The sequence below is a fragment of the Prionailurus bengalensis genome, chromosome B2 (genome assembly GCF_016509475.1).
Source record: "Prionailurus bengalensis isolate Pbe53 chromosome B2, Fcat_Pben_1.1_paternal_pri, whole genome shotgun sequence".
NCBI classification, from domain to species: domain Eukaryota; kingdom Metazoa; phylum Chordata; class Mammalia; order Carnivora; family Felidae; genus Prionailurus; species Prionailurus bengalensis.
This window is the reverse complement of record NC_057349.1, coordinates 137922928-137950144: the sequence shown is the minus strand read 5'-3', so window position 1 is coordinate 137950144 and position 27217 is coordinate 137922928. Positions and strand designations below refer to the sequence as shown.

At 39.1% G+C, this 27217-nt stretch overlaps 1 protein-coding gene and 1 long non-coding RNA gene across 2 annotated transcripts in view; one reads left to right on the top strand and one right to left on the bottom strand.

The window, feature by feature from the left end:
- Positions 1 to 27217, bottom strand: part of LOC122490116 — a 117938-nt gene that overhangs the window by 44980 nt on the left and 45741 nt on the right. The window contains exons 3-4 of the long non-coding RNA XR_006299089.1: positions 26642 to 26705; positions 12636 to 12680 (exon numbers count right to left, since the gene is read on the bottom strand). This is a non-coding gene — a long non-coding RNA (uncharacterized LOC122490116). The remainder of the gene's footprint in view (positions 1 to 12635; positions 12681 to 26641; positions 26706 to 27217) is intronic.
- The window catches only part of RGS17 (regulator of G protein signaling 17), a 97949-nt gene that overhangs the window by 48324 nt on the left and 22408 nt on the right, over positions 1 to 27217 (top strand). Inside the window, exon 2 of the mRNA XM_043592634.1 lies at positions 12661 to 12804. Coding sequence (XP_043448569.1) covers positions 12686 to 12804 — 119 coding nt within the window. The 5' untranslated portion in view covers positions 12661 to 12685. The remainder of the gene's footprint in view (positions 1 to 12660; positions 12805 to 27217) is intronic.

The window sequence follows — 27217 nt, the reverse complement described above, 5'->3', positions numbered from 1 at the left end:
CTGTCTTTACTTCCCTAAGTCAACACATGATGATTCCATATTAATCAGTGGAATTTTCTAGAATGGCACGATGAAAGTAATAGAACCATGCGAAGGATTCTCCTTGTCACCATGTGGTGTTTAGGGCAAAGATTTAGTTCTATTTCTAAAACATTCACCCTAAGCTGATGCTGTTGTTCTAAACTAAAGCCAAGCCTGAATACGTCAGGTAAAGAGTGGAGTTTTTTTAAGGCTCTACTGTACTGTATGGGTATTTTAGCTTTCTGGTATTGCCAGGTAATTGAATGACCTTCCTCTTCACCTTAACAGAGCAAATCTGGTTTCTGTTGGGGAACCTGTCTGCTCACCTATGCTAGAAGGACACCTTCTCCTTGTCTTGGGTCACTTACTTGACACACGCTGACTGAGCTCCCTGGTTCTCAAGCTTATTCATATGTGATGCAGTTCCTGGAAAACATGGTGCTTTTCACCACATATCATTCTGATGATGTTAACATTGAAATAATTTTTAAATTTGTGTGTAAAGTTAAATACTGGCTTATATTAGATTCCATAACACACAAACATTAGTAGACATCAACATTTTAAGAAGGAAAAAAAAAGGGATAAACTTTATGAGACATTTCTCCTCCTTACATTAACTTTTCTCCTCCGACCAAAAGAAAGAGATGGTTCTCTGTGGTTGGAATAACTTTCTCCCGCTCACAAAATTTCAGTTCTTGGTGGGAGCTTAATTGAGACACATAATTACTGTTTCGTGTGTTTCGAAATTACTAAGATGAATGGCCCGGCCTCTGCCCTCAAAGAGCTCATACTCCCATAGGAAAAACTCACAAAAGGCAAAACTATAAAACAGTATGAAATCTGAGCTACACTAGGTACTTTCCCGTAGGCTGGTCGGGCAAAGACGGCCAAGTTTAGGAAGCTCCTCTGCGAGGGGCTAGTGACACCTGAAGGGAATGAGACTCTTGAGGGTGTCAGAGTCCAGTAATGTACCAGACTTGGGCACAAATTACAAGTCAGAGGGGTAGGTTCACAGTACTGTGTCAGCACTGAGAGGGGAGTGCTTATTTCTGCCCCAAGGAGGTAGAAGGCAGAGGGCATAAGCGAGGTGAGCACCAAAGGGGTAGAACTTCAACAAGCTCTTTGTGATTCTTTCCTCCCACTTGGTAGTTAACTAGAACGTACCACGTCTTTCTGACTCGTGGACATAGCTCCTATACATGCCAGTCACAATGCCCCACGTTCACAACTTAGTGTGGCCTGATCCAGTGTTTCTCAGACTTTGCTAGTTATGCAGATAACCAAGGAATCTTGTTAAAATGCAAAATCAGATCCAGTGAGTCTGAGGTGGAGCCTGAGATCCTCATTTCTAAAGACCTCCCAGGGGATGTGGTTCTGCTGGTCCATGCACCACACTGTGAATGGCAAAGGCCTGAGTTTTAACTCTTTTAAATTTTTTTAATGTTTATTTATTTTTGAGAGAAAGAGAGAGACAGAGTGTGAGTGGAGAGGGGCAGAGAGCAAGGGAGACACAGAATCCGAAGCAGGCTCCAGGCTCCGAGCTGTCAGCACAGAGCCTGACGTGGGGCTCGAACTCGCGGACCGCGAAACTGTGACCTGAGCTGAAGTCGGATGCTTAACCAACTGAGCCACCCAGGAGCCCCCTGAGTTTTAACTCTTAATGTGAGAACTGAAAAGTGGAAAGTTGGTAGAAGAGCAGAATCATAAGAGAAATTGTGATGTTCTGTGGAATAAAACGGCAGAATGCTCTGAGGACAGAAACTAGCAGCAAACTGTCCACGGTGCCCTTATCAAACAGCCCTGTTAAATAATGCTTTCACATGCGTCCAGTCGGTGCACATGAGCCAGAGCAAAAAGAGGGCCTGACTCTGATCTGCTTCTATACTTTAAAGGTAGAGGAAGACACAGCAGTAATTATATTTTAGTCTTACATATTTATATACTTATAAATATGCATGCAAATATTATCAACGTGAAGAGAGAACTGCAGCCTCAACATAGTGACATTTTAGCAAGCTTTATATATCACCTAGGAAAAGAAACACATGGACATATTCACTGATGGACTCAGACCTAACCATTCCAAGTATGCACCAGAATCACATTCTTAGCATTATTCATTCTGAGTGCACAGACATTATTTCTTGAGTTCTTCGTAGTTTTAATGTAATCATAAAAACGGTGTTTTTGAAAACAGCATGCTAAAAAATAGCCTCCCCCCCCAAAAAAAAAAAGGCAAAAACTAGTTTGGATGCAACTCCTTTTAGATAAACATGTCATGAGACGAGAAATGACTTTGAAAGCTTGCTCCATTACACAAATAAATGTAGGCTTAGCTGAAGCAGAGTGGTTATCAGAAATTTTAAATTGAAGAGTGAGTTGTTTTCCTTCACGGGGAAAATACATCACAACCAGGAATAAATGTCTGTCCATGTTGAATTGCTTACTTGTCCACCCCAGTGCTAAGGAAGGCCTCATAACTTTGGCTTATTTAGCAAATACCTTTTTGGGGCTAAACACTGAATCAACAACTATATGGCAAATCTGAATGCTTTCACTAAACATGAGAAGATGGCTGCAATTATAATGAAGTTTGATTGTTGGATAAGGAGTTGATTGTGGGGACTCTGAGTCACTTGAGACTCCGTTCATTTACATGTGATAAAAATTACAGTGTTAATGGTGAAATGGAAAACTAGACTATTTGTCTTCTTTCTTCACTGAGTAAGCCTTTATGCAGATCCCTGAGATAGGAAGATTCTACCCAATGGATACAAAAACTTTACCACCCACCCTGTAAGAAATGATCTCTCAGCAAGAAGATAGTGATGGAAATCGTCAACATCTGTAGCCTGAAAACATCATACCACACCAGCTCTCTGGCAACACTGGAACAGCCCTCTCCAGTATTATCTTGAGAGTAGCTGTCACTTATTGAGTGCTGGCTATATGTATAAAAATTTGTTCCAAGTTATTTTACATAGTCAATCTGTTTGACCTTTACAGTAATAGTGATATACTATTCTATTACTGTCGATCCCGAAGGGATACTATGTGAAAGGATAAAGAGCACTGTTCAAGCATGACAGTATGTCTTAGAGCTATACGAATTGTATGTAAAAATGTGAAATCTCTGCTTTGGGAAAAATATTTTTTTAATCTGAGGAGTCTCCCATATTCACCATCAAAATATGCAGTATTTATTTTGCATGTACTATGGATAGAAATTACCGCTAGATTCCCGGGAAACCAATATATATGAGATATTTTTTTTCTCTTTCCTCTTAAGAGTTTTACAATTCTAAAGGGAAACAATATATAAATTAAAAAGATGAAGAATAATATTAATATAATATAATATTAATCAATGCTCACGGACAGTAGGGTCTATAAGAGTGTAGAAATTGATAACAACAAGGGCTCCCCTGTGTTTCCCAAATGTATTTTGAAGAGAGTAGGTAGCATGGGCAGCCCATTTCAGGAACAATAATCTCATAATTAAGATATCTTCTGTCTAACCATCCAGGTAAAATTGAAGCCTCTGTAAAGCAACCTCTTTCAAAGGGTTCTCCAGCCTCCATTTGAATGCTGAAGAATACTTGGCTTGATACTAACCTCACAAGTAAATGATGGTCTCATCTGACCATCAGACAGACTTTCCATATATGGAAGCAAGAGTCTCTTAATTGCTCGTATTCCTCAGTCCATCTTCTAACATTTGGGATCTTACAAAGCAGATCTATATTCTTTCCCACATGACGTCACTTCGGATATTCGAAAAGTGTGATTCTGATGGTCTTTTCTTCATTAGAGCAAACACCTTTGCTCTAAAAGTAGTATTCTTATGAGACATTTATGAGGGTTTTTATTTCTGTCCTCTTTCTAGTCTTCTGAGCATATTTCAATTTCTTTCTTAACTTGTGATGATCAGAATTAAACATAACCATTTAACCAGCCCAGAGAAGACCTGTCACCAGCTTGTTTTAGAAAGCATGTTTCTATTAATACATTCTAAGTTTTCATTAACTATTTTGTTTACATAATACTGTTGATTAATACCTAATTTATTGTCCAGTTGAAATCACCTGGAATTTTTCATAAGCTCCTTTTAAGCCATGTTTCTTCCCTCCTAGTCTTACGAAGTTTTTCTATATCCAAGTTCATATCCTTATATTTACCTTTTAAATTCCATCTTGTTTTATTTTGTTCATTTCTCAAATTGTAAAGATTTTTTTTTCCATTGAGCTATAATTGGTGTATATACATTGTGTAATTTTAAAGTGTACAAGTGTTGGTTTGATATATTTACATACTGTACTATGATTAGCACCATGGCATTAGCTATCACCTCCATCATGTCACATAATTATCATTTCTTTTATATGGTGAAAATATTTAAGGTCTAGTGTCTTAGCGACTTTAAAGTATATAAATAGTGTTGTTAACTGTTAGCACAACACGATAGCCTCCAGATTTTATTCATCTTCTAACTGCAGGTTTTATCTTTGACTAGTATCTCCCCTGTCCCTCCAGCCTCAGCCCTGAACCACCACTCTACGGTGTTTCTACAAGTTCAGCTTTTTAGATTCCACATATAAGTGATAGAATACAATATTTGTCTTTCTCTGTCTGCCTTGTCTCACTTATGTTGCCCTTGAGGTCCATCCATCCTGTTGCAAATGGCAGGATTTCCTTCTTTCTCATGGCTGAATAATATTCCATTTTATATATAAACCACAGCTCCTTTATCCATTCATTTGTTGACACATAGATTGTTTCCATATCTTGGCTAGTGTGAATAATGCAACTACAGTGACCATAGGAGTTCATATATCTTTCCTATGTCCTTTTTTTATTTGCTTTGGACATATACTCAGAAGGGAGATTGCTGGATCATATGGTAATTCTATTTTTAATTTCTTGAGGAACCTCCACACTGTTTTCCATAGTGGCTAAACCAGTTACGTTCCCACCTACAGTACATGAGTGTTCCCTTTTCTCCACATCCTCAACAATAGTTGTTATTTTCTTGTCCTTTTGTTAATAGACAGTCTAACAGTTGTGAGGTGATACCTCATTGTGGTTAAGATTACATTTCCCTGATAATTAGTGATGTTGAGTATCTTTTCATGTACCTGCTGGCATTCAGATGAATCTCTTCTTAGGAAAAATGCCTATTCAGTTCCTCTGCCCATTTTTTTATTGGGTTGTTATTTTTTGTTATTCAGTTATATGAGATCTTTATATATTTTGGAAATTAACTCCTTATCAGATATATGGTTTGCAAATATTTTCTCCCATTTTGTAGGTTGCCTTTTCATTTTGGTGATTATTTCTATTGCTGTGCAGAAGCTTTTATAGTCGGATGTGGTCCACTCGTTGAGCTTTACTTGGTTTTGTAAAAATGGTTTTGATCACTGCATGTGATCCTGGAAAAGGGAAAAAGCAACATGAAGTAAAACTGTGATCAGGAGGAAATGAGATCAGAATTTCCTCCTTGTTTTTATTTATTTTTTACTTATTTTATTATTGTTTTATAAAATTTTTTAATGTGTATTTATTTTCGAGAGAGAGACAGACAGAGCTTGAGCAGGGGAGTGGCAGAGAGAGAGGGAGACACAGAATCTAAAGCAGCCTCTAGGCTCTGAGCTGTCGGCACAGAGCCTGACACGGGTCTCAAACCCCTGAGCTGAGAGATCATGACCTGAGCCGAAGTCGGACGCTTAACTAACTGAACCACCTGGGCGCCCCTCTTCCTTGTTTTTAGAAGATACAAGTAATGCCCAACAACAACTCCAAAAAGCCTTCCTTCATCACTACCTCAGATTTATGGGTTTTCCTTGCTAGCAAATTTGCCTAAGCTTTGAGGGAGCATGAGCGTGATGTTCAAAGTTAGTCTTTATTCATAACAGCTTTCCCAGAACGTCTAAGAACTAAATGAAGTGTTTTCCAAGGTGGCCACTGTGAGAGGAGCAGTCTGGGCTGCCACTGTACATGCTCCCAGCCCTCCAGGGCCTCACAGCTCAGTCTCAAGTCCCAATTTCAAGCACAGGTATGTGCTTCCCTGCAAAGGAGAAACCAATTTCCCCCACCTCATTCTCCTCTACCCTGTGAAATTAAGTGGTTTCTTGACAGTCCCTGGGAGGTCGAGTGGAGGAAAAAAAAAAAATGGCCTCCAGATATTCAAAAGTATTTGAGAGTTTTCATCCTTGGTTATGCTCCCTGTGCAAAACTTTTTCTTCCCTTTTTTCCTTAATGCTATTAAGAAAATTTGTTTTGCTTAAAACTAGAATCAGCCGGGGGGCCTGGGTGGCTTAGCCTCTGACTTCGGCTCAGGTCATGATCTCGCCATTCCTGAGTTCAAGCCCCACGTCCGGGCTCTGTGCTGACAGCTCAGAGCCTGGAGACTGGTTCCGATGCTGTGTCTCCCTCTCTCTCTGCCCCTCCCCTGCTCATGCTCATGCTCTGTCTCTCAAAAATAAATAAGCATTAAAAAAAAACCCAAAAACTAGAATCAGCGAACTCTAGAAAAGAAAAATGTAACAGTTATGCAGATTATCCCTTCTGTATGTACAGATAAACCCCACGGAATTCTCTTAAGCACCGCGGTTTAGAAGGGCCCACAGGAAGTAGATGAGAGGGTTCCAGGACGTGAGTGGTCACTATTTGCCTTTTCACCCAGAGAGAGCCCTGTCACTAAGTAGGTCTCTAGATCGTTTTTTTCCCCTTCTCTGTGGTGTAATTCTTTGAACAATGCAGCTATGTAGCAAAATATGACAACAGACTGTTTTTCTTACATATAGCTGTATGCCAGGCAGCCCAGGAGAAGTTCAGACTCTGAATACAGTTGATATAATACTGAATATAAATACCGAACTGCTGGTATTCAGGGACACATACAGACCGGTCAGAAAAAATAGAAGCCACCTGCTCCAAATAGTAGGGGTACTTACACAAGAGAAATCAGTGAGTAGGAAATTTATTTTTGCCGGAAGGAAAATGTTTATGACACAACACACACAATTACCTCAGAAAAGCACAAAGAAGGCATTCACCTGTGATTTTTTTTTTCTAATGAACCAAAGGACTTAGAAGACAGTGAAAGGCTGTGCAAATCTAACATAATATTTGAAACTCTTTTCAGTGGTTTTAAACCACAACACTGCACCCAACATGGCATTTCTTTATGAATTTTCCAAAATTAAATGTTTAACAGTGAGAAAATTAAGAATTAAATTAAATTAAATGTAAATTTGGGATAAGATGTAGGTAAGGACCTCTGGTATAAAGATGTATTGTATTTATGTGTGTATGTGTGGGGGGTGTTTCTGAAGAAAACAGTTAAGTATAGATAAGTGCAAGAGATAATAAAATAAATACTCTTTTGCACAATACTCCAGTTAGACAAATATTATTATTTTGTTATTGCTTCACATCTTTATAAAATAAATAATCAGATAAAATTAAAAACCTCTTCTTTTCCAATCACATTCCCATGCACAGTCATGGATCTAGTTCATACTTTTATTACTTTACTATATATGTTACCCAGAAAAAAATAAAAGGTATTGCTTTCTATACTTATGAAAATTATGTTAATATCAATAAATATGCTAATAATATGTTACTATTAGGTCAATAATAGTTATATTAATAATAATACATAATAATAGTATGTTAATATTTTGCAGCTATTTTTTCCATTCAGTGTTATTTTACGATCTCCCTGTTGAATCATATAGATCTAAGTTGTTCATTTTAAGTGTGGTTTTACAGATCATCATATAAGGAGATTGCCATTTTTATTCACTCCTGAAAAGATGAAAATGAATGTTTCCCATTTAAGGTACCAAAAATACTGTAATTAATGCCTTCATATGTGTGTGTGAAAGTTTCTCCAGTGTATTCACGTGAGACTAGAATTTGTTAGCTCTGTAGCCGATATTATTCTTCAACATGACTGTATGAGAGCTTCTGTTTACCACATCTTCTCTCAAAATTGGTGCCCTGTGACTTTTTAACTGTGGGAAAATTGATTAGGGAATCATTGAAATTTTATTTGAATTTCTCTGATTACTGCTTTTGAGCATTTGTTAATCTAATTCAGGATCTTTATATTTTCCTCTTCTGTAAACTGCCGGCACATCTCCTTTGCCCATTTTTCTCTTAGGTTATTAGTATTTTTCAATTGTGACATGTTACTTACATATTACAGACAATAATCCTTTGTATCCTCTAGTCTAGTTCTCATATTTAACTCTACTTATGTTATCCTTATTTCTTCAAAGGTTTTTGATAAATTAGACTATATCAAAAATAATGTTTTCCTTTTTGCTTGGTCTTCTAAGAAATCCTTTTCTGGCCTGAAAACTATAAAAGCTATTTTTGATATTTTCTTGTCATAGTTTTATCTTTGTGTGACACCTTTTCATCTGAAGTTTATTTTTGGGTGTGTGCTCTAGCTTAGAAATGTAATTGTTTTTCATATGTAAATCTAAGTGTATCAGCACTACATACTGAATTCTTTGCTGAATGGTGATGGAAGCATCCTTTAATCATGGAAGCCACGATTGCAAATATGCCTGAGTCTGTGTCTCAGCTGTGTACACATTCCATTCTCCTGGTCTACTTATGTATTCCCATGCTAATGACATATTGTCATAATTATTATTGATTTATATTACTGATATGATACCCCCACTTGTTCTTGTTTTCAGAAATAGGTTGGTCGTTTTCAGCTCTTTATTCTTCCACATAAATTTCAGAGTCCCTATGTTGAGTTCTATGAATGATTAAATTAGAATTTGTATTACACTCACTGAATTTATAGAATAATTTGGGACAATTAACATTTTGAAGATATTCCATTTTCCTGCTTGAGAAAATAACCTATCTCTGTATCCAGGTTTATTTTATGTTTTTTGATAAGGTTTTATAATATTTTCATAAAGTTCTTACACAACTTTTGTTAAAAATACTACCAGTTGCTTTTTCATTTTTTAACTCATTTGCAGGTTGCCTTTCTTTCTTTGATATATTATAATTAGTTATTGGTGGTGTAATTGAAGTATATTGATTTTTGAAGCTTAACCTGGTATTCTTCTTGAACTATCTCTAATAACTTTGTTGAATCTCTTGGAATTTCTTTGTAGACAACCATGTCACTTGTAAATATTAACACTTGTGGTTTCCTTTCCAATCCTTATTTGCTTTTTCTTATTGTATTGCATTGGCTAGGAAATGAATAATTTTCAGTGTTGGATGTGATAGAGTTTGTTGTCTTTTTCTTGTCACTAATGAAATTGCTTGTAAAATTCACCACTCAACAAACATTTCTCTGTTATCTACTGTGTGCCAGGCATTGTTACAACGAACAAAACAGACAAAAATCTCTACCTTTCTGGAAGTTATTTTCTAGTTAGTTAGACAAACAAGGGTGGATAGGTCATGCTGGGGGTGGAATAAGGGAGGTGTAATTTTAAATAAAGAGCAAGGAAATTTCCCCTGAAAACGTAATGTATGAGTAAGGATGAAGTTAAGCACTGAGTGCAGAACAGCTAGTGCAAAGGCCCTGACACAGGATTGTATCAGGCATGGTTGAGGGGCAGCAAGGAGGCCATTGTGGTTAAACAGAGTGAGTGAGGAGGAGAGAAAAGGACATTCACTCAGAGAAGTGATGAAGGACCAGACTGCAAAAATGCTGGCTTTTACTCTGAGTAAAATGGGAAGCACTGAAATATTTAGAGTGGATTAAGGTGGAAGAACCCTTGCTGAAATCATCTACTTAGGTTTTAAAAGACTCACTTTGGCTGCTGTGTTGAGACTAAGAATGGATTGGAATAGGAAAAGAAAAGATGAGGAATAGTAAAAACAGAAGAGGGGTGGGTAGAAGGGAACAGTGAAGAGGGCTTACATTTGCTGATCTGCTGATGTGGGGGTCTGAATGAAAGAGAGGAGTCCAGGATGATTCCACAGGTTCCCCCCCCACTCTTGGTCTGAATAATTAGAAAGATAAATCTTTTCATTTACTGAAAGTGGGAGAATTGTGGGAGGAACAGGTTGGTGGGGGAGGAAGGCGTCAGATTGGAACATGTTGTGACTGAGATGGCAAGTTGAGAAAACCAAGTGGAGACATCAGGTAGGTAGTTGGATATATGAGTCCTGAATTCAGGAAAGTCATCTTTACTGGACTTGTAAATTTGAGAATTCTGAACTGGAAACAGGTAGATCCTGTAAAAGTTCATCCTAAAAAATGACAGAGAAGAGTTCTAGGGACCGAATACTGTGGCCAACCAAAATTTGGAAGTGAGGGAGATGAAAAGGAAATAACAAAATAGACTGAGAAGTGACTAGTAAGATAGAAAGCAAACAGGTGAGGGGCGCTCAGTTGGTTGGGTGACCAACTTCGGCTCAGGTCACGATCTCACAGTTTGTGAGTTCGAGCCCCGCGTTGGGCTCTGTGCTGACGGCTCAGAGCCTGGAGCCTATTTCAGATTCTGTGTCTCCCCCTCTTTCTGCCCTCCCCTGCTTACACTCTGTGTCTCTGTCTCTCAATAATAAGTAAACGTTAAAAAAAATTAAAAAAAAAAGAAAAAAAAAGAAAGCCAACAGGTGAGTGTGGTACCCAAGAAGGCAAGAGAAGAAAGCATTCCAAAGAGGATGGAGTGGTCGCTGTGTCACAGGTGCTGATAGGCCCAGAGATTATTATAAAAGGACTCTTAGATTGAACAATTTGGGGACATTATTACACATATAAAAACAGTGTTAGTGGAGGGAAGAGCAACCCTTCCATTTCCCTAGTTTATGTAGTCTTAAATTTAGTTCTTGACTATTCTAAACAGAGAAACATGGGGTTTTTTTACTTGAGATAGTCAATAAGTTCAACATCAGAGTTTATCAATTTCAGTACTTAATTGCTTCTTATATTTCATTCCTTCCCTCTGACTTTGTTCTCTTCTGATTATATACCTGTTAACCGTTTAACTGGAAATGCTATAAGAATACATAAGCATTGACCCATGAAAATTTTTTGGCTCCACCCCTTACATGAACATAGAAAAACATTTTTAATATGTATTTTATTCTCCAATTTAAAAAAAATCAATGCATGAAAACATAATTTTGAATGCATAAGCTCACAATGCCAAAATAAAGTACATTATGGTTTTAATAAGTATTGCTGTCAGTCACACATGACATTGTATGTATATGATTTACATACACTGCATATTATGAATAACATCATGCATCTTTTCTTTTTCTATGAGTTCATGCTATATTTGATATTATTCTACTAAAACAAAGCTTTATTTTTTTAATTTTTTTATACTCAACAAAGTGCTAGGCCAGGATTGGTCTTATTAATAGGTGACAAGCAATTTGGCCTGCTCTGTAAGGTCACAGGTAGTGTGCATCCTGTATCCTGATGTTTTTCTCATTTGACATGATATATACATTCCACCAAAGTAATTCCCCTGGATTTGAGGACTTTTCATCTTTCCACAGTTCTCTACTGACTGAACACAAATCTAAGTGGTGGAGGAAAGGGTGGTGTTGCCTTTGCAACATGGACTCCTAACAGAGAAAAAGGCACTTTGCCAATATTATCAAGATTAGGCCCCCACAGGGTGAGTCAGATGTATCAAAAAGGAAAGGAGATTCAGTGTTCTGTTTTTTGTTTTTTTTTAAGTTTATTTATTTATTTTGAGAGAGCGCAAGCACGGGAGGGGCAGAGAGAGAGGGAGACAGAGCATCTAAAGCAGGCTCTGTATTGACAGCAGAGAGCCCGATGCGGGGCTCCAACTCACTGACTGTGAGATCATGACCTGAGCTGAAGTTGGATGCTTAACTGCCTGACCAACTGAGCCACCTAGGCGCCCGCCCCCAGATTCAGTGTTTTAGAAGAAGCTGAGAGAAGACCAAAAACAAACTTGATCTTCCTCACAATGTTAGATAGTTAGAAACCCCGCAACCTGATTTGGAAAGCTCAGTTAACCTTACCGTAAACATCAGTGGAGAAACAAGTTATGTACACCTGCCACAATCATTTAAAGGTGTTCAGGAAGGGAAGCAGATGAAATCATTCTTTAGTAAAAAAAGAAGTTAAATTTTCAAACTTTATCATATTTACCTTACCAGTCGATTTTGATTATGTGGCAACATTGTGACAATAATTTTGTGTAGCAGACAACAGTGGGTAGAAGTTTGTCCCAAAAAGTGTTTAAGATATTCTCTTAAAAATGTTTTCTTGGGAATTTTTATTTGACTGCTAAAGCTTATTCATTTTTACCTTTTTTTTTTTTTTTTTGAGTTTATTCATTTATTTTGAGAGAGAGAGAGAGAGCAAGCACGAGCAGGGGACGGGCAGAGACAGAGAGGGAGAGAGAGAATCTCAAGCTGTCTCCATGCCAGGCTCCAGGGCAAAGCCTGATGCGGGGCTTGAACTCACAAACCATGAGATGTGACCTGAGCCGAAACCAAGAGTCAGATGCTTAATCAACTGAGCCATCCAGACGCCCTGTTTTTATCTTTCCTTAATTTATCTGCTCCCCCTAATTAAATTATGTTCCCTTCAGCATAGGCAACTTCTCTTTCTCTTACGTATTTCATACCTTAATGTCTTCTCTCTTCTTTCAGCCAGTTGGGTACTGAAGCAGCTGAAATGCGAAAAAGACAGCAGTCACAAAATGAAGGAACACCTGCTGTGTCCCAAGCGCCTGGAAACCAGAGGCCCAACAACACATGTTGCTTTTGCTGGTGCTGTTGCTGCAGCTGCTCCTGGTATGTGGCTTTCTCTGTATGACACTCCCCTGAGCTGGGTCCTAACTGGAATGGATACGCATGTTCATTCTTGGTGTCATAGAAACTTCTCAGTCTGTCTCCTTTTCCTCCTTGACAAGTAGGGATTACTGGAGACCATCACTGGAAATAGAATATTTCCCCAGAACCTGCACTTAAGTTGATAGTAAGGTAAAGAATGAAAACTTACTTTATATCCTGTTTTTCTCCATCCATGCTTCTTAAAGATGTGGGTAAAAATAAGATTATGGGTATGTATTTGTTTAACCGTAAAGAATGTTCTCCAGTGTTCCAGAAGGTGCGAGACTGTTAAGACAGTATCTAGCAGTACTGTACATCATATTCAGTGTTGTGCTTTAGTTATATGGTATGTCACAGAGTGTTGATCATTCATTCACAGAGCCACAAAACCATGAGTCAGTGTGGCACTCGCAGCTACAGACTTCTGATACAGGACAGAGTATGAAGTCTAAGTCAGTCAACTAAAAGCCAGAGAACCTGCTTTCCTTTGTGATTTTATCACTGACAGGTTCTGTGACCTCATACAAATGTTTCATTTCTGCTTTTTGGTTTCTTCATTGGCAAAATGATGGAGAGTTAGCCAAACCGATTCCCAGAGTCCTGTCTAGTGCTAAATTTCCATGATTCAGACACCTCAAAATACCTGCTCCAGTTCCAAATTCTCAGAGTGCCTTCAAACAAGAAACTCAGCAAGACCCAGAGTCCTAAGATTTATGCACATGAGACTCCCCAGGGGATGCTAGACTTAATGGAACTTTCCATAGAACTGTAAGTTTTGGGGTCCCTTAAGATCCAATTTACGAGTGGATCTTCTGGATCTCCCTGCTTCTTTCAAAACTCTGAAGAAATGCCCAAATGCTTGTACCATCTTCTTGTGTGTGATTACTACAGTTTCCTGACATCCATTGAGGTTATTGTTATGATATGGTGGCATAATATTCAGTCATTATGGCCAAAATAGAAGATGAAATGTATTAAACTTCACTGGTAGCCATGGTGTTGAAAAAGCTCTGTCCCCTCTACTAAACTTCATTTCCAGAAAACCATCAGACATTTCAGTAATTTGGAAGGTTTTAAAGTAGTTTTTATAAATATCAAAATTGCTTCGCAGATGATGATTCTTTGTTGGGGAAAGTCCTATCTGACTCCTTCCCTTTCATTTTTAAGCCTTAACTGTTTCAGATGGAGGAAATAGAGTTCTAGAGGAGGGAGCTATTTCAATAAAATTGTATATATTTTCTTCCTTTATTACTCCTAAAAAATATTTTTTTCCCCTTTATTACTCCTAAAGAGATCATCTAGCTCTGGCCTGAATCCATGAAGTAAAGGGTAGTGATTTAATATGGTGTTTCAGAAGTCAGACTGCCTGGGTTCAAATCTTATCCTCATCATCACTATCTGTTGACCTTCAACAAGTTACATTATTAATGTCCTAAATTCTTCATACATCAAATTACAGTAATAAGAATCCCTACTTCATAAGGTTGTTGTAAACATTGAATGAAATAAAACACATACAAGCCAAGAACAGTGCGTAACACATAAGTATGTCCTTAAGAATTAGCTTGCTGGGTTATAGCACACTTCATATTGGAAGACTAATATTTGAAATAATGTATACATGTCTTTAAAAGATCAGCTTATGGATATAATATAAAAAATAATCTTGGAAAAGGAAAGGAATTTTATTGTAGATTCTGCATAAGACATCACAAATACATTGTTACGTAGAGTTGACGATTATACTTATATTTCTTATTTATACTATGCTGTGTTCTAGAAATCATATATGATTTTATTTGCCTGATAAAACTTATTTCTGAATTGTTTCAGGATTAAAACACCAAAACAGATAAGAGTACTGAAGTTTTGTTGTGCTATATTTGTTTGCTGTCAAACATATTTGGTTATATTTGCTTTTATCTGGCTTACATATATTTAGTGAGACTTGCTTTTCTTCATTCTTAAAGGGCACATTGAATAACAAAACATTCAATATGAGCTTATGAACATCAAATTGTCACAGACCACAGACTATGGATGGAGAACAAAACAGCTTTTGGAAGCTGCCTTAACTCTCCACACCTCTAAGGTGACGTGTATTTCAAGTCATGCACTTGGCGCATTGGATGAGCGGTCTATGAGGCTCTATGAGTTCTGGACTAACGTGTAATTGTCAAGAATTGTGTTTGTGAGTAATAAGTCACGGATGCCTCAGTCTAAGCCATAAAACACACAGTCTACAAATTTATAAGTCTTCTGTATGTGATAAATGATAGGTAATTTCTAACATAAACAACTTGAAAAAAATGAAAGTTAAATTGCTTTGAATTAGGAGTTTTAATTGTGACAATGTTATCTCATTGCAAATGAGAATTTCCTTAATATGTGCATTTAAAAAATATCATTATTTTTATATTTTGAGTTTAAGGAAAGAAAATGTTAAAGCCTTCTTAGAGTGGAAACCAAAGAAAGAAATGTTCTTCAAAATTTCCAGGCTAGGTCAGAGGAGCAGAACAGAAAGAAACACTAAAAAATGTTAATTTAGGGACCAAAATAAAGTTAGAAATCAAAATATGAAGGAACTGTCGTTTGTAAATAGGAGCAGTTGTCATGTAGCTGGTTTTACCTCCTTTTAAGGAAATAGAATGCTAGGAAAATAAATTTCTGCATCTAGTAATAAATACAAATACCTCACCCTAGCCTTACATATTATGAGTTTTTTAAGCAACACAGTATTTCCCTCAAATTTGTATTTCTCTTTCATATGTCAGTGTCAGCTCCTCTCCCATTTTTAAACTTATTCCTGTCTTAATAAAATTACCACTGTGCTTTATGTTGGGGGATGATACAGAGATCAAGTACAACATTGATGAATATTTCCAGTTTCCTTCCAAAACCTAAAAAGTTGGGACTTAATTCATAATGACTTGTTAAGCTGATCTGTTCTCTGTCGCTTTTAAGAAACCACTTCTGTCCCCAAATCAGTCTGTTTCCCTTCTCTCCCCACGGCCTTATGTTGCAAGAGGAGAAAACAAGGGAATGTGGTTTAGAGCATGTAAGCTGTGTTACATAAAGAATCATGGACGTCTAGTCTTGGCCATAAAATGAACAGCATATAAATTTGCAAGTCTTTCCATGCATGGGACTAAGTTGTTCCTGACCAGGAGGAGAGAGAGTTTTGTCAAGACTTCCTGTCTAAAGGTTCAAGGCTACCACTGTGAAAACTTAATTTATATCAAGATTCAGACAGAGGTCGTTTACTCTCTTCCCTTTTCTTGATGGGAAAGAAACCTTTGAAAGATATGGGCTCCTCCCCCACAGAACTGCTGTCTCCAGGACAGTAGGGGGCAGTGAGGGCTTTCACACACATATGCCCTGGAGACAACACCTGTGAAGGTGCATTGCAAAGTACAACCTGCTGTGGGCTCACGAAAGCAAGGTGCCTCAAGAAGGAGATGGAAAGGTAGAGCTTTCAAAATGTATTTTGAGCTTAAAGCTAATGTCCAAATTGTCCCACAAACCCTCTCCTAACATCAGAGGTTATGGTAAAATAACCTCGACTGTTTTTTCCAAAGAAGTCTTTAATTTTTTTTTTTAACATTTATTCATTTTTGAGAGATGGAGAGAAACAGAGTGTGTGAGTGGGGGAGAGATAGAGAGAGAGGGAGACACAGAATCCGAGGCAGGCTCCAGGGTCTGAGCTGTCAGCACAGAGCCCGATGCGGGGCTTGAATTCACGGACCGCAAGAACATGACCTGAGCTGAAGTCAGACACTTAACCGACTGAGCCACCCAGGTGCCCCGCAAAGAAGTCTTTAGGTGTGAATCCATCCCTGTTTTAATTCCTTGTTGCTCCTGGTGGTGTCCTATCAAGCAGGACAGATTTCCATGTTCAAGCATAAAAAATCAGAACTCAAGAGACTTCAGCTCTTATCTCTCCAAAGTTTCCTAATGACTTCTCATGCTGTTTGGTAGAAGGGGATAGCTCCAGGGGAGTTGGCAGCCACAGTATTTCTGGCCACAGCCCTGGGCTCCCCTCTTGGCAGTTTCCAAGGGGATGGTTCTGTCTTTAGCTCTTTTACATATTAGACTTAGGTATAAGCTTTTGTTTGAAAGAAAAAAAACGGCTGTGTTAAAAAAAAAAAAAACTGTCTGGAAAATGCTGTCTCTAAGGTTCCACCTAAGGAAACTGAAGGCTTGCCTACTCTCACAAAGCTCATTAGTTAACGAAAGGCTAAAATTCAAGTCATTTAACATCCAGTCTGTTGTTTCGTCCACTTGAAGGTGACACTTCCAAACTTTTCATTTCCAGGTTTGATATGAACCATTTCCAAAGCTTTTTAGTTTCCAAGTCGAATTCAGAATCTCATGCACTACTGTCAAAATCAAATTCACAATCTCATGCACTACTATGTATTGCCTACAAGATTTGGGCCACTGCATCAGATACTCTTCATTCTTCTCAGGAGAAACTGTCCCTCAGACTGAAATTAGCGAGCCCTGTGAAAGCTAAAATCATCTTCCTTTTGGACACGTGATTTCCCAGAGTTCCCAGACCATGGGCTACATCTAAGTAAATGTTAAGCACTTCATAAACATGTTTTCAGTTGCCCCTCCCTCCATTTTTAGCTAGTACCACCGTCTCTGTAATTCAGAACAGTCCAAAAATAATGTCCTGTTTTATACTCTGATGCTGTCACACGTTAGCTCTCTGCCAATGAAAATACCACGGTGCATGCTTTAAAAGCCAGAGGTTATTTTTCAAAAGGAAAAACAAAATCCATGTCTGCTCCATGGTAAAGAAACCACCCCCTGGAAATAAATCTGCTAACACATGTAAGGTGAATCATTTCATCTGAGGCACCAGTGAATACACACTTTTACCTGTCACCCTCGCAGACCTGATTCATGGTACGTGGGAGCTTGAGTTATGTGCCTAGGATTTCCAAAGTACTTGTAGCCAGTCCCCAAAGTATCGCTTACAAACACTTCTACAGTTTTGAAACTCCATCTCCCCATGGCGTAGTGAATTTCCTCAACAGTTTCTAGACTTACATAAACCTTAAACATCAAAAGACATCTACTAAAATGAACCCAGGTTTCCCAGGCCATAGCCACAAAAAACCCAAAAAGTGGACATTAGGACCATGGACCATCTATATGTCACACATTTGTGAATTCTCTCATTTACAATTTATTGAATGCCTATTATTGCCCCGTACAGTTGTACTTCTTTAGCTCTCGCCACATTCTCCCTGCCTCTTCATCAACAGAGAATAAATTCTCAAGAAGCAGTTGAACCTGGAAGGTCACCCTCTAGAAAGCTTGGTATTCAAACTGCCTCCGCCAGGTCTGTGTGACATATGACCAGAAGGCTACGTATTGGAAAAGTGCCAGAATTAGAATACCTCGATCCTTTTCCATTGAAGGCATACCATTGGTACTCTTTTTGACTCTGTGTTTACTATAAAGGCATATTTTTTGAGTATCACATAGCAGTGTTTAGATCATCAGTGGAAAGATGGATGTGTATAAGACAAAATAATAGATGACAATGTTATGCCCAGTCTCATTTAGAAGCATAGAAAGAATGAGCCAGAAAAGGGCTGGAGAAAGGAGGTTAAATTAAGTCAGAAGGAGGCAAGAGCCAGCTTAAAAGGATAGCCGATTCAGTGAGGAACGAAGGAAGTGTCCTCCTCAGTGCTGGGGACACCTGTGAGGACACCTGTGGCATGATTTCCCTGAAGGGGTGGGTAAGTAAGAAGGAGAGTCTATGGTGTGAGGAGCCTGGTAAGGAATCACAGAGCTTTTAAGAGGATACAGAGAGGTGAGGAAGGGGAAAGTCAGGTGGCATAAGCCTCAGAGAACGCAGAAGAGGAATGCCAGTGCCCCCCCACACCGCGTCTTGCCCTGTGGGAAATGGGCTACAGAAGGGGAACACAGGAGAGTGTGTGGGACATGGAAAGGAAGTTCCAAAGAAAACAAGTATCCTCAGAATGAGAGAGAAGCCTCACTCTGGTGAAGAAACCCAGGGGCTGACAGGAGAAAAGATACAGAGGTTGGGAGTGCGTTCTGGGACAGGGCCCTGCAAGGACATGAGTGGGGTACGCTGGCCCAGATACCCCAGTTGACTTCAAGTCGTTTTAGGTTCAGACTTGGGGAGAATCTCTTGAATCTTAGCTGACTCACTGTATGTGGTGATGTGGTGAGAGCCATCTGGGTCTGGATGGGCCAGGATGTGGCAGACTTCTGGGATGACCTTGGCATTGGGTCAGTGCTGTTAATACCTATGGCCATGCCTCCCACCGCCCTGAACAAAGCTGAACACACGGAGGGCCAGGTAGACTCCCCAGCTCATTCTGCTGGTTTTCCTACTAGTGATTCTCCTGTTTAACATGTGTTTTGTTGTTGTTGTTGTTGTTGTTGTTGTTGTTGTTTTAGGTTAATAACTTTAAAATTTATTATGTGGATATATATAGTTGAATTCATAAAAGCTCACATTAGTCAGTTGGCACTGAACATTTTTGTAAACATATACACTGTTTCATACTTGAAAACAGCCGAAAATAAATTGGCTTGTAGCATGTTATTTGACACATAGTAGGTGTTTAATTAATACTAGGATGTGAAATGCAGGATTGAATTTGGACTTACGAAAATGTGTCACAAAAATTATTTTTAAAAACTATAGGCATAATCTCTCAGGCCTTTGTGTAATCGTGGGGCAGGTAATGCTTATTAGATTTCTATCACGTTTCTTCTTACGCACCATTTTCCTTCATTCTCTCTTGCACATGTGCATGTGTGTGTTAGGAGTAATAGTGGTAGCATACTAGTAGTAATTAGTAGTAGAGAGGGGTAAGGGTCTGGAACAGAGCACGAATACTCTAGTATTCCTAGGGTCTAAAGTCAAGAGGACAAAACAGAAGGCTGAAGCGATAGGCAGTGACAAGCAATAAAATGCCTTTAGTGTCATATTAAGGAGTTAGGACTTGATACTTTTTTGGATATAAGACGTGATTGAAGTTTATTAAGGAGGAGACGCAGTCTATTGCATGTGTTAAGTATACCCTTCCGGAGGCAGTGGAAATATATGGAAGAACAAGACAAAAAAACCAAGGAGAATATTAGGAGATTTTGTAATAGCCTCAGTGAGAGATGTTGGGAGCCCAAAATAAAGAGATGATTTTAAAAAGAGACACCTGGGTGGGTCTGTTGGTTAAGCCTCAGACTCTTTTTTGTTTTTTAATTTTATTTAAATCCAAGTTAGTTAACATATAGTGTAATAATGATTTCAGGGGTAGAATTTAGTGATTCATCCCTTATATATAAGCCCCGTGCTCATCCCAACAAGTGCCCTCCTTAATGTCCATCACCAGTTTAGCCCTTTCCCCCACCCAACACCCCTGCAGCCAACCTCAGTTTGTTCTCTGTATTCAAGAGAATCACCATCTCTCTTTTTCTCTTACAGCCTCTGATTCTTGATTTCAGCTCAGGTCATGATTTCAGGGTCGTGAGATGGAGTCCCACATCAGGCGCCCTGTTGAATGTGGAGCCTGCTTGGGATTCTCTCTCCCCTCTGCCCCTTCCCCACTTGCATGTGCACTCTCTGTCTCTCTCAGAAATAATAATAATGATGATGATAATAATAATAATATAAAGTAAAAGGACTGGAGAGCTTACCAATTCAAGAGACACTGGATGTACTGCCAAGAATTTACACTAGACGAGGGGCACCTGGTTGACTCAGTCTGTTAAGTGTCCAGCTACAGCCTAGGTTATGATCTCAAGATTCACAAGTTCGAGGCCCGTGTTGAGCTCTGTGCTGACAGCTCAGAGCTTGGAGCCTGCTTCAGATTCTGTGTCTCCCTCTCTCTCTCTGCCTTTCCGCTGCTCATGCTCTCTCTCTCTCTCAAAAATAAATAAACATTAAAAAAAAAAAAGAATTTGCAATAGATGAGAAACAGGAGGGACAGATAACTCCACTTGCTCCAGGGGCTGGGTTGATGGGGGCCCCATCAGATGAGAGGACACATGAATAGGAGGGTGGTTAGGGCAGGGCATGTGATGAGCGAGCCCAGCTCTGTGTAAGGCACCCCAGGAGTTGGCTGTGGAATGAAGCTGTGAGCTAAGGAGGGCCACCTCGGGGAGTTCCAACACTGAAAGAGAAAGCAGTGGCACTCTGCATGCACGGAGCGCAGAGAAGAGACTGTCTGAGGGTGACACAAAACACACAGCCCTAAGCTGGCACAGAAGCCACGAGACGAGTCGCACAGACAAGACGCTGACCGATGTTGCTGATGCACAGCACGCCGGGGAGGTCCAGTGGGATAAGAATCGTGGAGTATCTTGTCACCTGGCCAGCTGGGAGTGGGTCCGTGAGCTCTGTGAGGATCCTGCTTCTCTTGAAGGTGCACGAGGAGGAAGGATTTAGAGAGAAGAGCTGCAGACGGAGAAAAGGAGTACACTCCTCTTCAAAGGCCCAGAGGCACCCTCATCTTTTAAGGTGAAGGTTCAATTTGAAGAAAGCTGGGATTCCCTTCTTGACTCAAAGCACAATTATTCAGTTTCTAAAACATTAGGGAATTCAGCATTTTCAAATCCAGACAAAATTTATTAACTCTCTGGACAATATTTAAGAACTTCCCCTCCAGGGGCGCCTGAGTGGCTCAGTCGGTTGGGCGTCTGACTTTGGCTCAGGTCATGATCTCGCGGTCTGTGAGTTCAAGCCCCGCGTCGGGCTCTGTGCTGACAGCTCAGAGCCTGGAGCCTATTTCAGATTCTGTTCTCCCCCTCTCTCTACCCCTCCCATGCTCACGCTCTGTGTCTCTCAATAATAATAAATAAACGTTAAAAAAATTTTTTTAAAGAACTTCTCCTCCAGCCTCCCCAGAGCAATAATACAAAACACACAGTTACATGTTTGCTACCCCTACCCTATCCACAAAATGCGGTAGCTGTTACATCTGATTGAAATAAGTATTCACTCTTTATTTTTGTTCCTCTCATTAAAACCCTTTATTATTTCTTGTAGATCTGGTTCACTTTTTCATGGTGTGGGCATGGTAGACCTATTAAAATATGCCTGCTATTTTAGGATGTCATTCAGGAATTACTTGTTCCTTGTCAGATACAACAATAAAATCCACTTCTTGTGAATATGAAATTTATCGTATCATAGTCTGCTTAATTGGGTTATATAAATATTATAAGTTCCAATGCCATGAAATTCATATCTCTGTATCAGATGTCAGTACACTATATATCAATGTTCACTTCATGCCTGGAAGCATGGATTCCTAACTAGAAAGCAAATTTCTGCCATTGCTACTTTTTCTATAAAGCAACATAGATTATTTAAAAGTACAGGGCTATTTTAATCGACTAATTCTGTAAGAGTGGAAAGATAATTCCATGTGTTTTTTTCTAAACAGATGTCGTCTTGCCATATTTAAAGATTACATACAAATTCTAACGTGTCTTCCTCATATAAAGCCTACTAACAAGGGACCGCGTGGGGTAGGGAAGAAACGAGCAATGCTGGAATTAGACCGAGATGGGTCCTGGTTCCATGACATACTACTGTGAAACCTTTGGCAAGTGACTTGTCTAACAGTTTCTTCATCTGTAAGATGTAATGAATAACACACATAAATCAGTGAGTTTAGGTTTCAGTACGTTCTAGGGGCCTCCTGAATAATCCTTTATTGATATGTTTTACTTCTGTCCCCCTTGCAAGTCTCAGGCTGAAAGGAAATTAACAGACTTTGTAGGATTTGAACACTGTATGCCTTGCGACTTCTATTCACATACTGTCAGCAAATGTAAGAGAACCTGTTCCTGCATTCTGTATCCCTGGTCCTTTTTCCCCAAATGTCACTCACATTCACCAGCACAGGTACAACTCAGCATTCCTGGAGCATGCACTACATAGCCATAGGATTCCCAGACAGTGGGATATTCTATTCTGGAGCTAAATTTCCCCACAGATCAGGATTATTGCCTTCAGTCATAATTGTTCTCAAGGATGCTTCCCACCTCATCCCATACATATTCATGCACACAGTAACTAGAACATACCAGGGGAGGGATGAATGGAGGATTGTAAGTGACCCTCTCAGCCATCAGATGTCTTTCTGAGTAGCAACTACTAGAGTTCTAACTCTTTTACTCTTCTTTGGATGACAGGCACACAAGTTAACTAAAACCAGAAGCTTGAGCTCCAACTCAACTGATGCTTTCAAGGACTTAGATGACTGCGTGCCATTTTAATAACAGTGTCTACTAACTAAATAGGGGTCCATTTGGCCTTTTCACACCCAAGACTATTTGCTTCCCCACAGAAGCATCAACTAACTTAATTATGGCTTACAGGAAAAATTACAGTGGGTGGAAGGAAGAGCTTAAAATAGGATTTCAATCAACCTGAGAACTGAAATGGAAGAGAGATATTATATAAAGAACATCTAAATATTCGGTGCTGTACTTCTCATTTTTTTATAAAGCAAAGTGCCTTTTTTTTTTAAGTTTATTTATTTATTTTAAGAGAGACAGAGACAGTGTGAGTGGGGGAGGGACAGAGAGAGGAAAACAGAAAATTCCAATCAGGCTCTATGCTGCCAGTACAGAGCCTGATGTGGGGCTTGATCATGAACTGCGAGATCACAACCTGAGCCAAAACCAAGAGTTGGATGCTTAACCTACTGAGCTACCCAGGTGCCCCAGTCCTGTACTCCTCTTAATTTTAAGGTGGGGGGGAGGGGGGAGAGACCTGTTTATACCAAATAAGAAACTTTGGTTATTTAAGCTAAACATAAACTGTATGTAATGGATCCAGATTTTAACTATGTAATAGCTTGTCAGCAGTTGGCCTTCTAAATCAAACTGATGTGTCAATGAACCTAAAAATAATTGTCTTGGAGTTAGGAAAAAGGGGATCTTTCAAACCCATTTTTCAAACAGAAGCATGTATAGTGAGAAATTGGTAGCAAAGAGGGAGGGGATGAGTAGATAAAGAGATTTCTCTTCAGTTTCCATGCATCAAAAGAAGAAATGATTGTTTACATATAACCCAAACTTGAAATAAAATAGTTTGGAGAGTCTTCTCTCACAATGGCTCCTTTAAAGAATATTAAATTAAAAAAAAAAAAAAAAAGAAAGAAAGAAATTTCCTGCCTGTTGCTAGTTAGAAACCTTGTCACATTAATTTGTTCCAAGAATGTATGACCTCAGTTCCATATTACTGCAGCAAGAGACATTAGAGTTTCAAACAATTTATTGGGATGGATATCTATAATGTTAATAGGATTATGCCTGCCTTTTTTTTTTTTTTTTTTTTTTTTTTTTTAAGACTAAAGTGTTCCTAAGTCAAATGACTTAAGGCTGGGGAATATCCAGAACGTTTTCTAAATGCCAAAAAGGAAAACTTGGTGCCATTATGCACACCTCCCGAGATTAAATTTATCCCCTTCAAGTTTGATTATTTCACTCCCAGAAAACTTGAATGACTCTTCTCCAATTCCTTAGAAATATATAATTATCAAAACTCCATCAACTCCTTTTTTTTTCCCAAATAAGGGGTAATTACTCCCAGAAACTTTTTTCATTTTCTTTTATTCAGATTTGATTAAAAATTACATTTATAAAGGCAACACAGCCATCTAGTGGACAGACTTTTAACAGCTGATTATTTTACCTTTGAGAGGTTTAAGTTTGTGAAAGAAAAACTTAAGCCAAATAAAATACTTGTTTTATGACACATGATTATATTTCTCATGTGTCATAGGATTTATAGACATGATTATAAGAAGCAGGGGGGATATTTATAGAGGCAATGGTGTTTTTTTAGACAACTGTTGTATAACATTTCCAGACACAAATTTTTTTTTTTTAATTTTTTTTAACGTTTATTTAATTTTGAGACAGAGAGAGACAGAGCATGAACGGGGGAGGGGCAGAGAGAGAGGGAGACACAGAATCAGAAGCATGCTCCAGGCTCTGAGCCATCAGCCCAGAGCCCGACGCGGGGCTCGAACTCACGGACCGCGAGATCGTGACCTGGCTGAAGTCAGACGCTTAACCGACTGAGCCACCCAGGCGCCCCTCCAGACACAAATTTTTTAACCACCATTGCCATCCCCACATACCCATCCAAAAAACCAACTTGTTTTACCAAAATGTATACATAAAAGTGATAAGGTTGAAGTCAAGGGTTTGACTCTAACTGGATTTTTCTATGTGAGAAATTATGCATGGCATATGGTTGCTTCCCCACCTTCTGGGGCCTTTTTTTCTTCCGTGTCTTGTCTTTTCTAAGCAACGCATCACTGCTCTTCTTCTCCTTTCTGCACTCCCTTCTCAAAGTTTCTCTGCCGACGTGAGCAAGGTGTAGCCCCAGGGGGCTCTTTGCAATAGCAGCACCTAGTTCGCGGTCATGAGTGGAATCTCCTCATGGAGATTCTCCTCGTGGAGGCTTTGCTGTGAAAATGCTCTGTAACAACTCCTTCCTGGTAATCTCAAATTCCAGGGAATTGAGAAGTTGCTTCCTGCCAGTATCTACCATATATTTAGCCCTCTGGGCAATAACCCCGACAGCCCGATAGCGGTGGACGGTGCTTATGGAGGAGGCGTGTGAACTCAGTCAACTGGTTTGTGATAAGAGTTCTACCTTTTCCAAACACGTAAGAGCAAACAGTCTTTGTAAATAACTAAAAAGGCAAAAATACCACAATTAATTCTTTTATATAAAGAGAAGTGGCATTGAATAGTGAAGATGAACCTGAGACCAGAAGTCAAAAGACATGAGTTCAACGCCAGCCCTGATGTGGCTTACTCGTGGGAATGGTGTAAATCAACCCTGGGGACTGTTTGCTCTTAAATAAGATGGGAATGATTAATAACAAATCCCCTGCTTACCTTACAGGACTATTGTGAGGAAGAAGTAGTCAGGTCATGTATGAGGAAGTGTTTTACAATAATGGCAAAGTATAAGGCTTTATTTCCTCAAGTTGAAATTAAAAGCTCTTTGGTAAACTTGGCTTTGTCATTTTAATATGCAGCTAATTTGCCCTTCCATTTAATAATTAAGCACGTGTGATAATTTGCCTTTTTGTCTCAAGTTTTTAGTCTTTGCTCTACAACCTTGCATAGTGGCTCTTAACCCTATCCCCATTACGGGTGAAGGAAAATAAAGCATGGAAAACCAAAATCATTGTAAAGGAGGTATAGTCTACATTCGGAGAGCACGTCATTGCCTTCTTGCCCCATTCCATAAGCACACCTCACTGCCTGTTCTGATTTATCACTCCCACCCTGAAACATCTAATCTGCCCATTTGGGCCCTTCATCCATATCATGACTTTTTTACAGCTCTCAGCCTCGCAGGTGTGACAGTCCCCCTCTGCTTGGAATTAATTCCCTTTGCCCAGGTCTCCCTCTGAAACACCTGTTCTTTGGTCAGCTCAGTCTAACCATTACCTCCTCTGCAAAGCCTCTCTCCATTCTCTCCTGCAGGAGTGTGCAGATACTGTAACTACCTAAGGACCAGTGGATGCATACCACTATTTTAGCTCTCACTGCAGCGCTGTGTGATGCTTATTTACCTGTCAGAACCTTTCAGTTTCAGAGACTCTGTCTTATTCATCTTGAATTTCCAACCCAGGCAACGTTGCATGGACCAGCTGTCTCATACATATTTATAAATTGTTGTTGATTCCCAAATAGAGCTGTACTATTATTTTACCATGGTATTTTTATGGAGAGACAAAAAAAATGAAGCATTTAAAGAATAACCTACCAATTCTTTTTCAGAGTCCAAAGGATATTGGTTCCATTTTGCACTGGCAAATGTGAGGCAGAAGCTGTTAAATAAAAAAGAAAAATGGATTTAATGTAAGAATATTAAAATATTGAGTAGTATCTGCAGTTACCAATTACACTGGATCTTTCTTGAGCCTTGATGTCATGGTGAATTAAATTCAAGCATCAAATTGATTTCTCAGTTGAGTTTTTGTGTAAATATATGTGGTTTTGTGATCAGCCTCTATCCTAGAGTTACCATGGCTACTGCAAAGTTTTCATCTTATTTGCAGTCATTTCAAGGGCTCTCCCTAAGAACCAATTGTTTTTCTTACAAAAGTAGACTGTCTTCCAAAATAGGCCCTGCACATATCCATGATGATGAATCAGTAGGTAGGCTCTATAATGGGCAGCTGGTAATGTTTTCTGCACCCCACTAGCCCAACTCCCCTGTAAACAAAAACCCCCCACACAAAGAAGGTATACATCCTTATTTTCTGAAATATACCACATGTATTTCTCGCTTCTCAAAAATCACCATTCTAGAAAATTTCTAATGGGATTTTAAATGCTT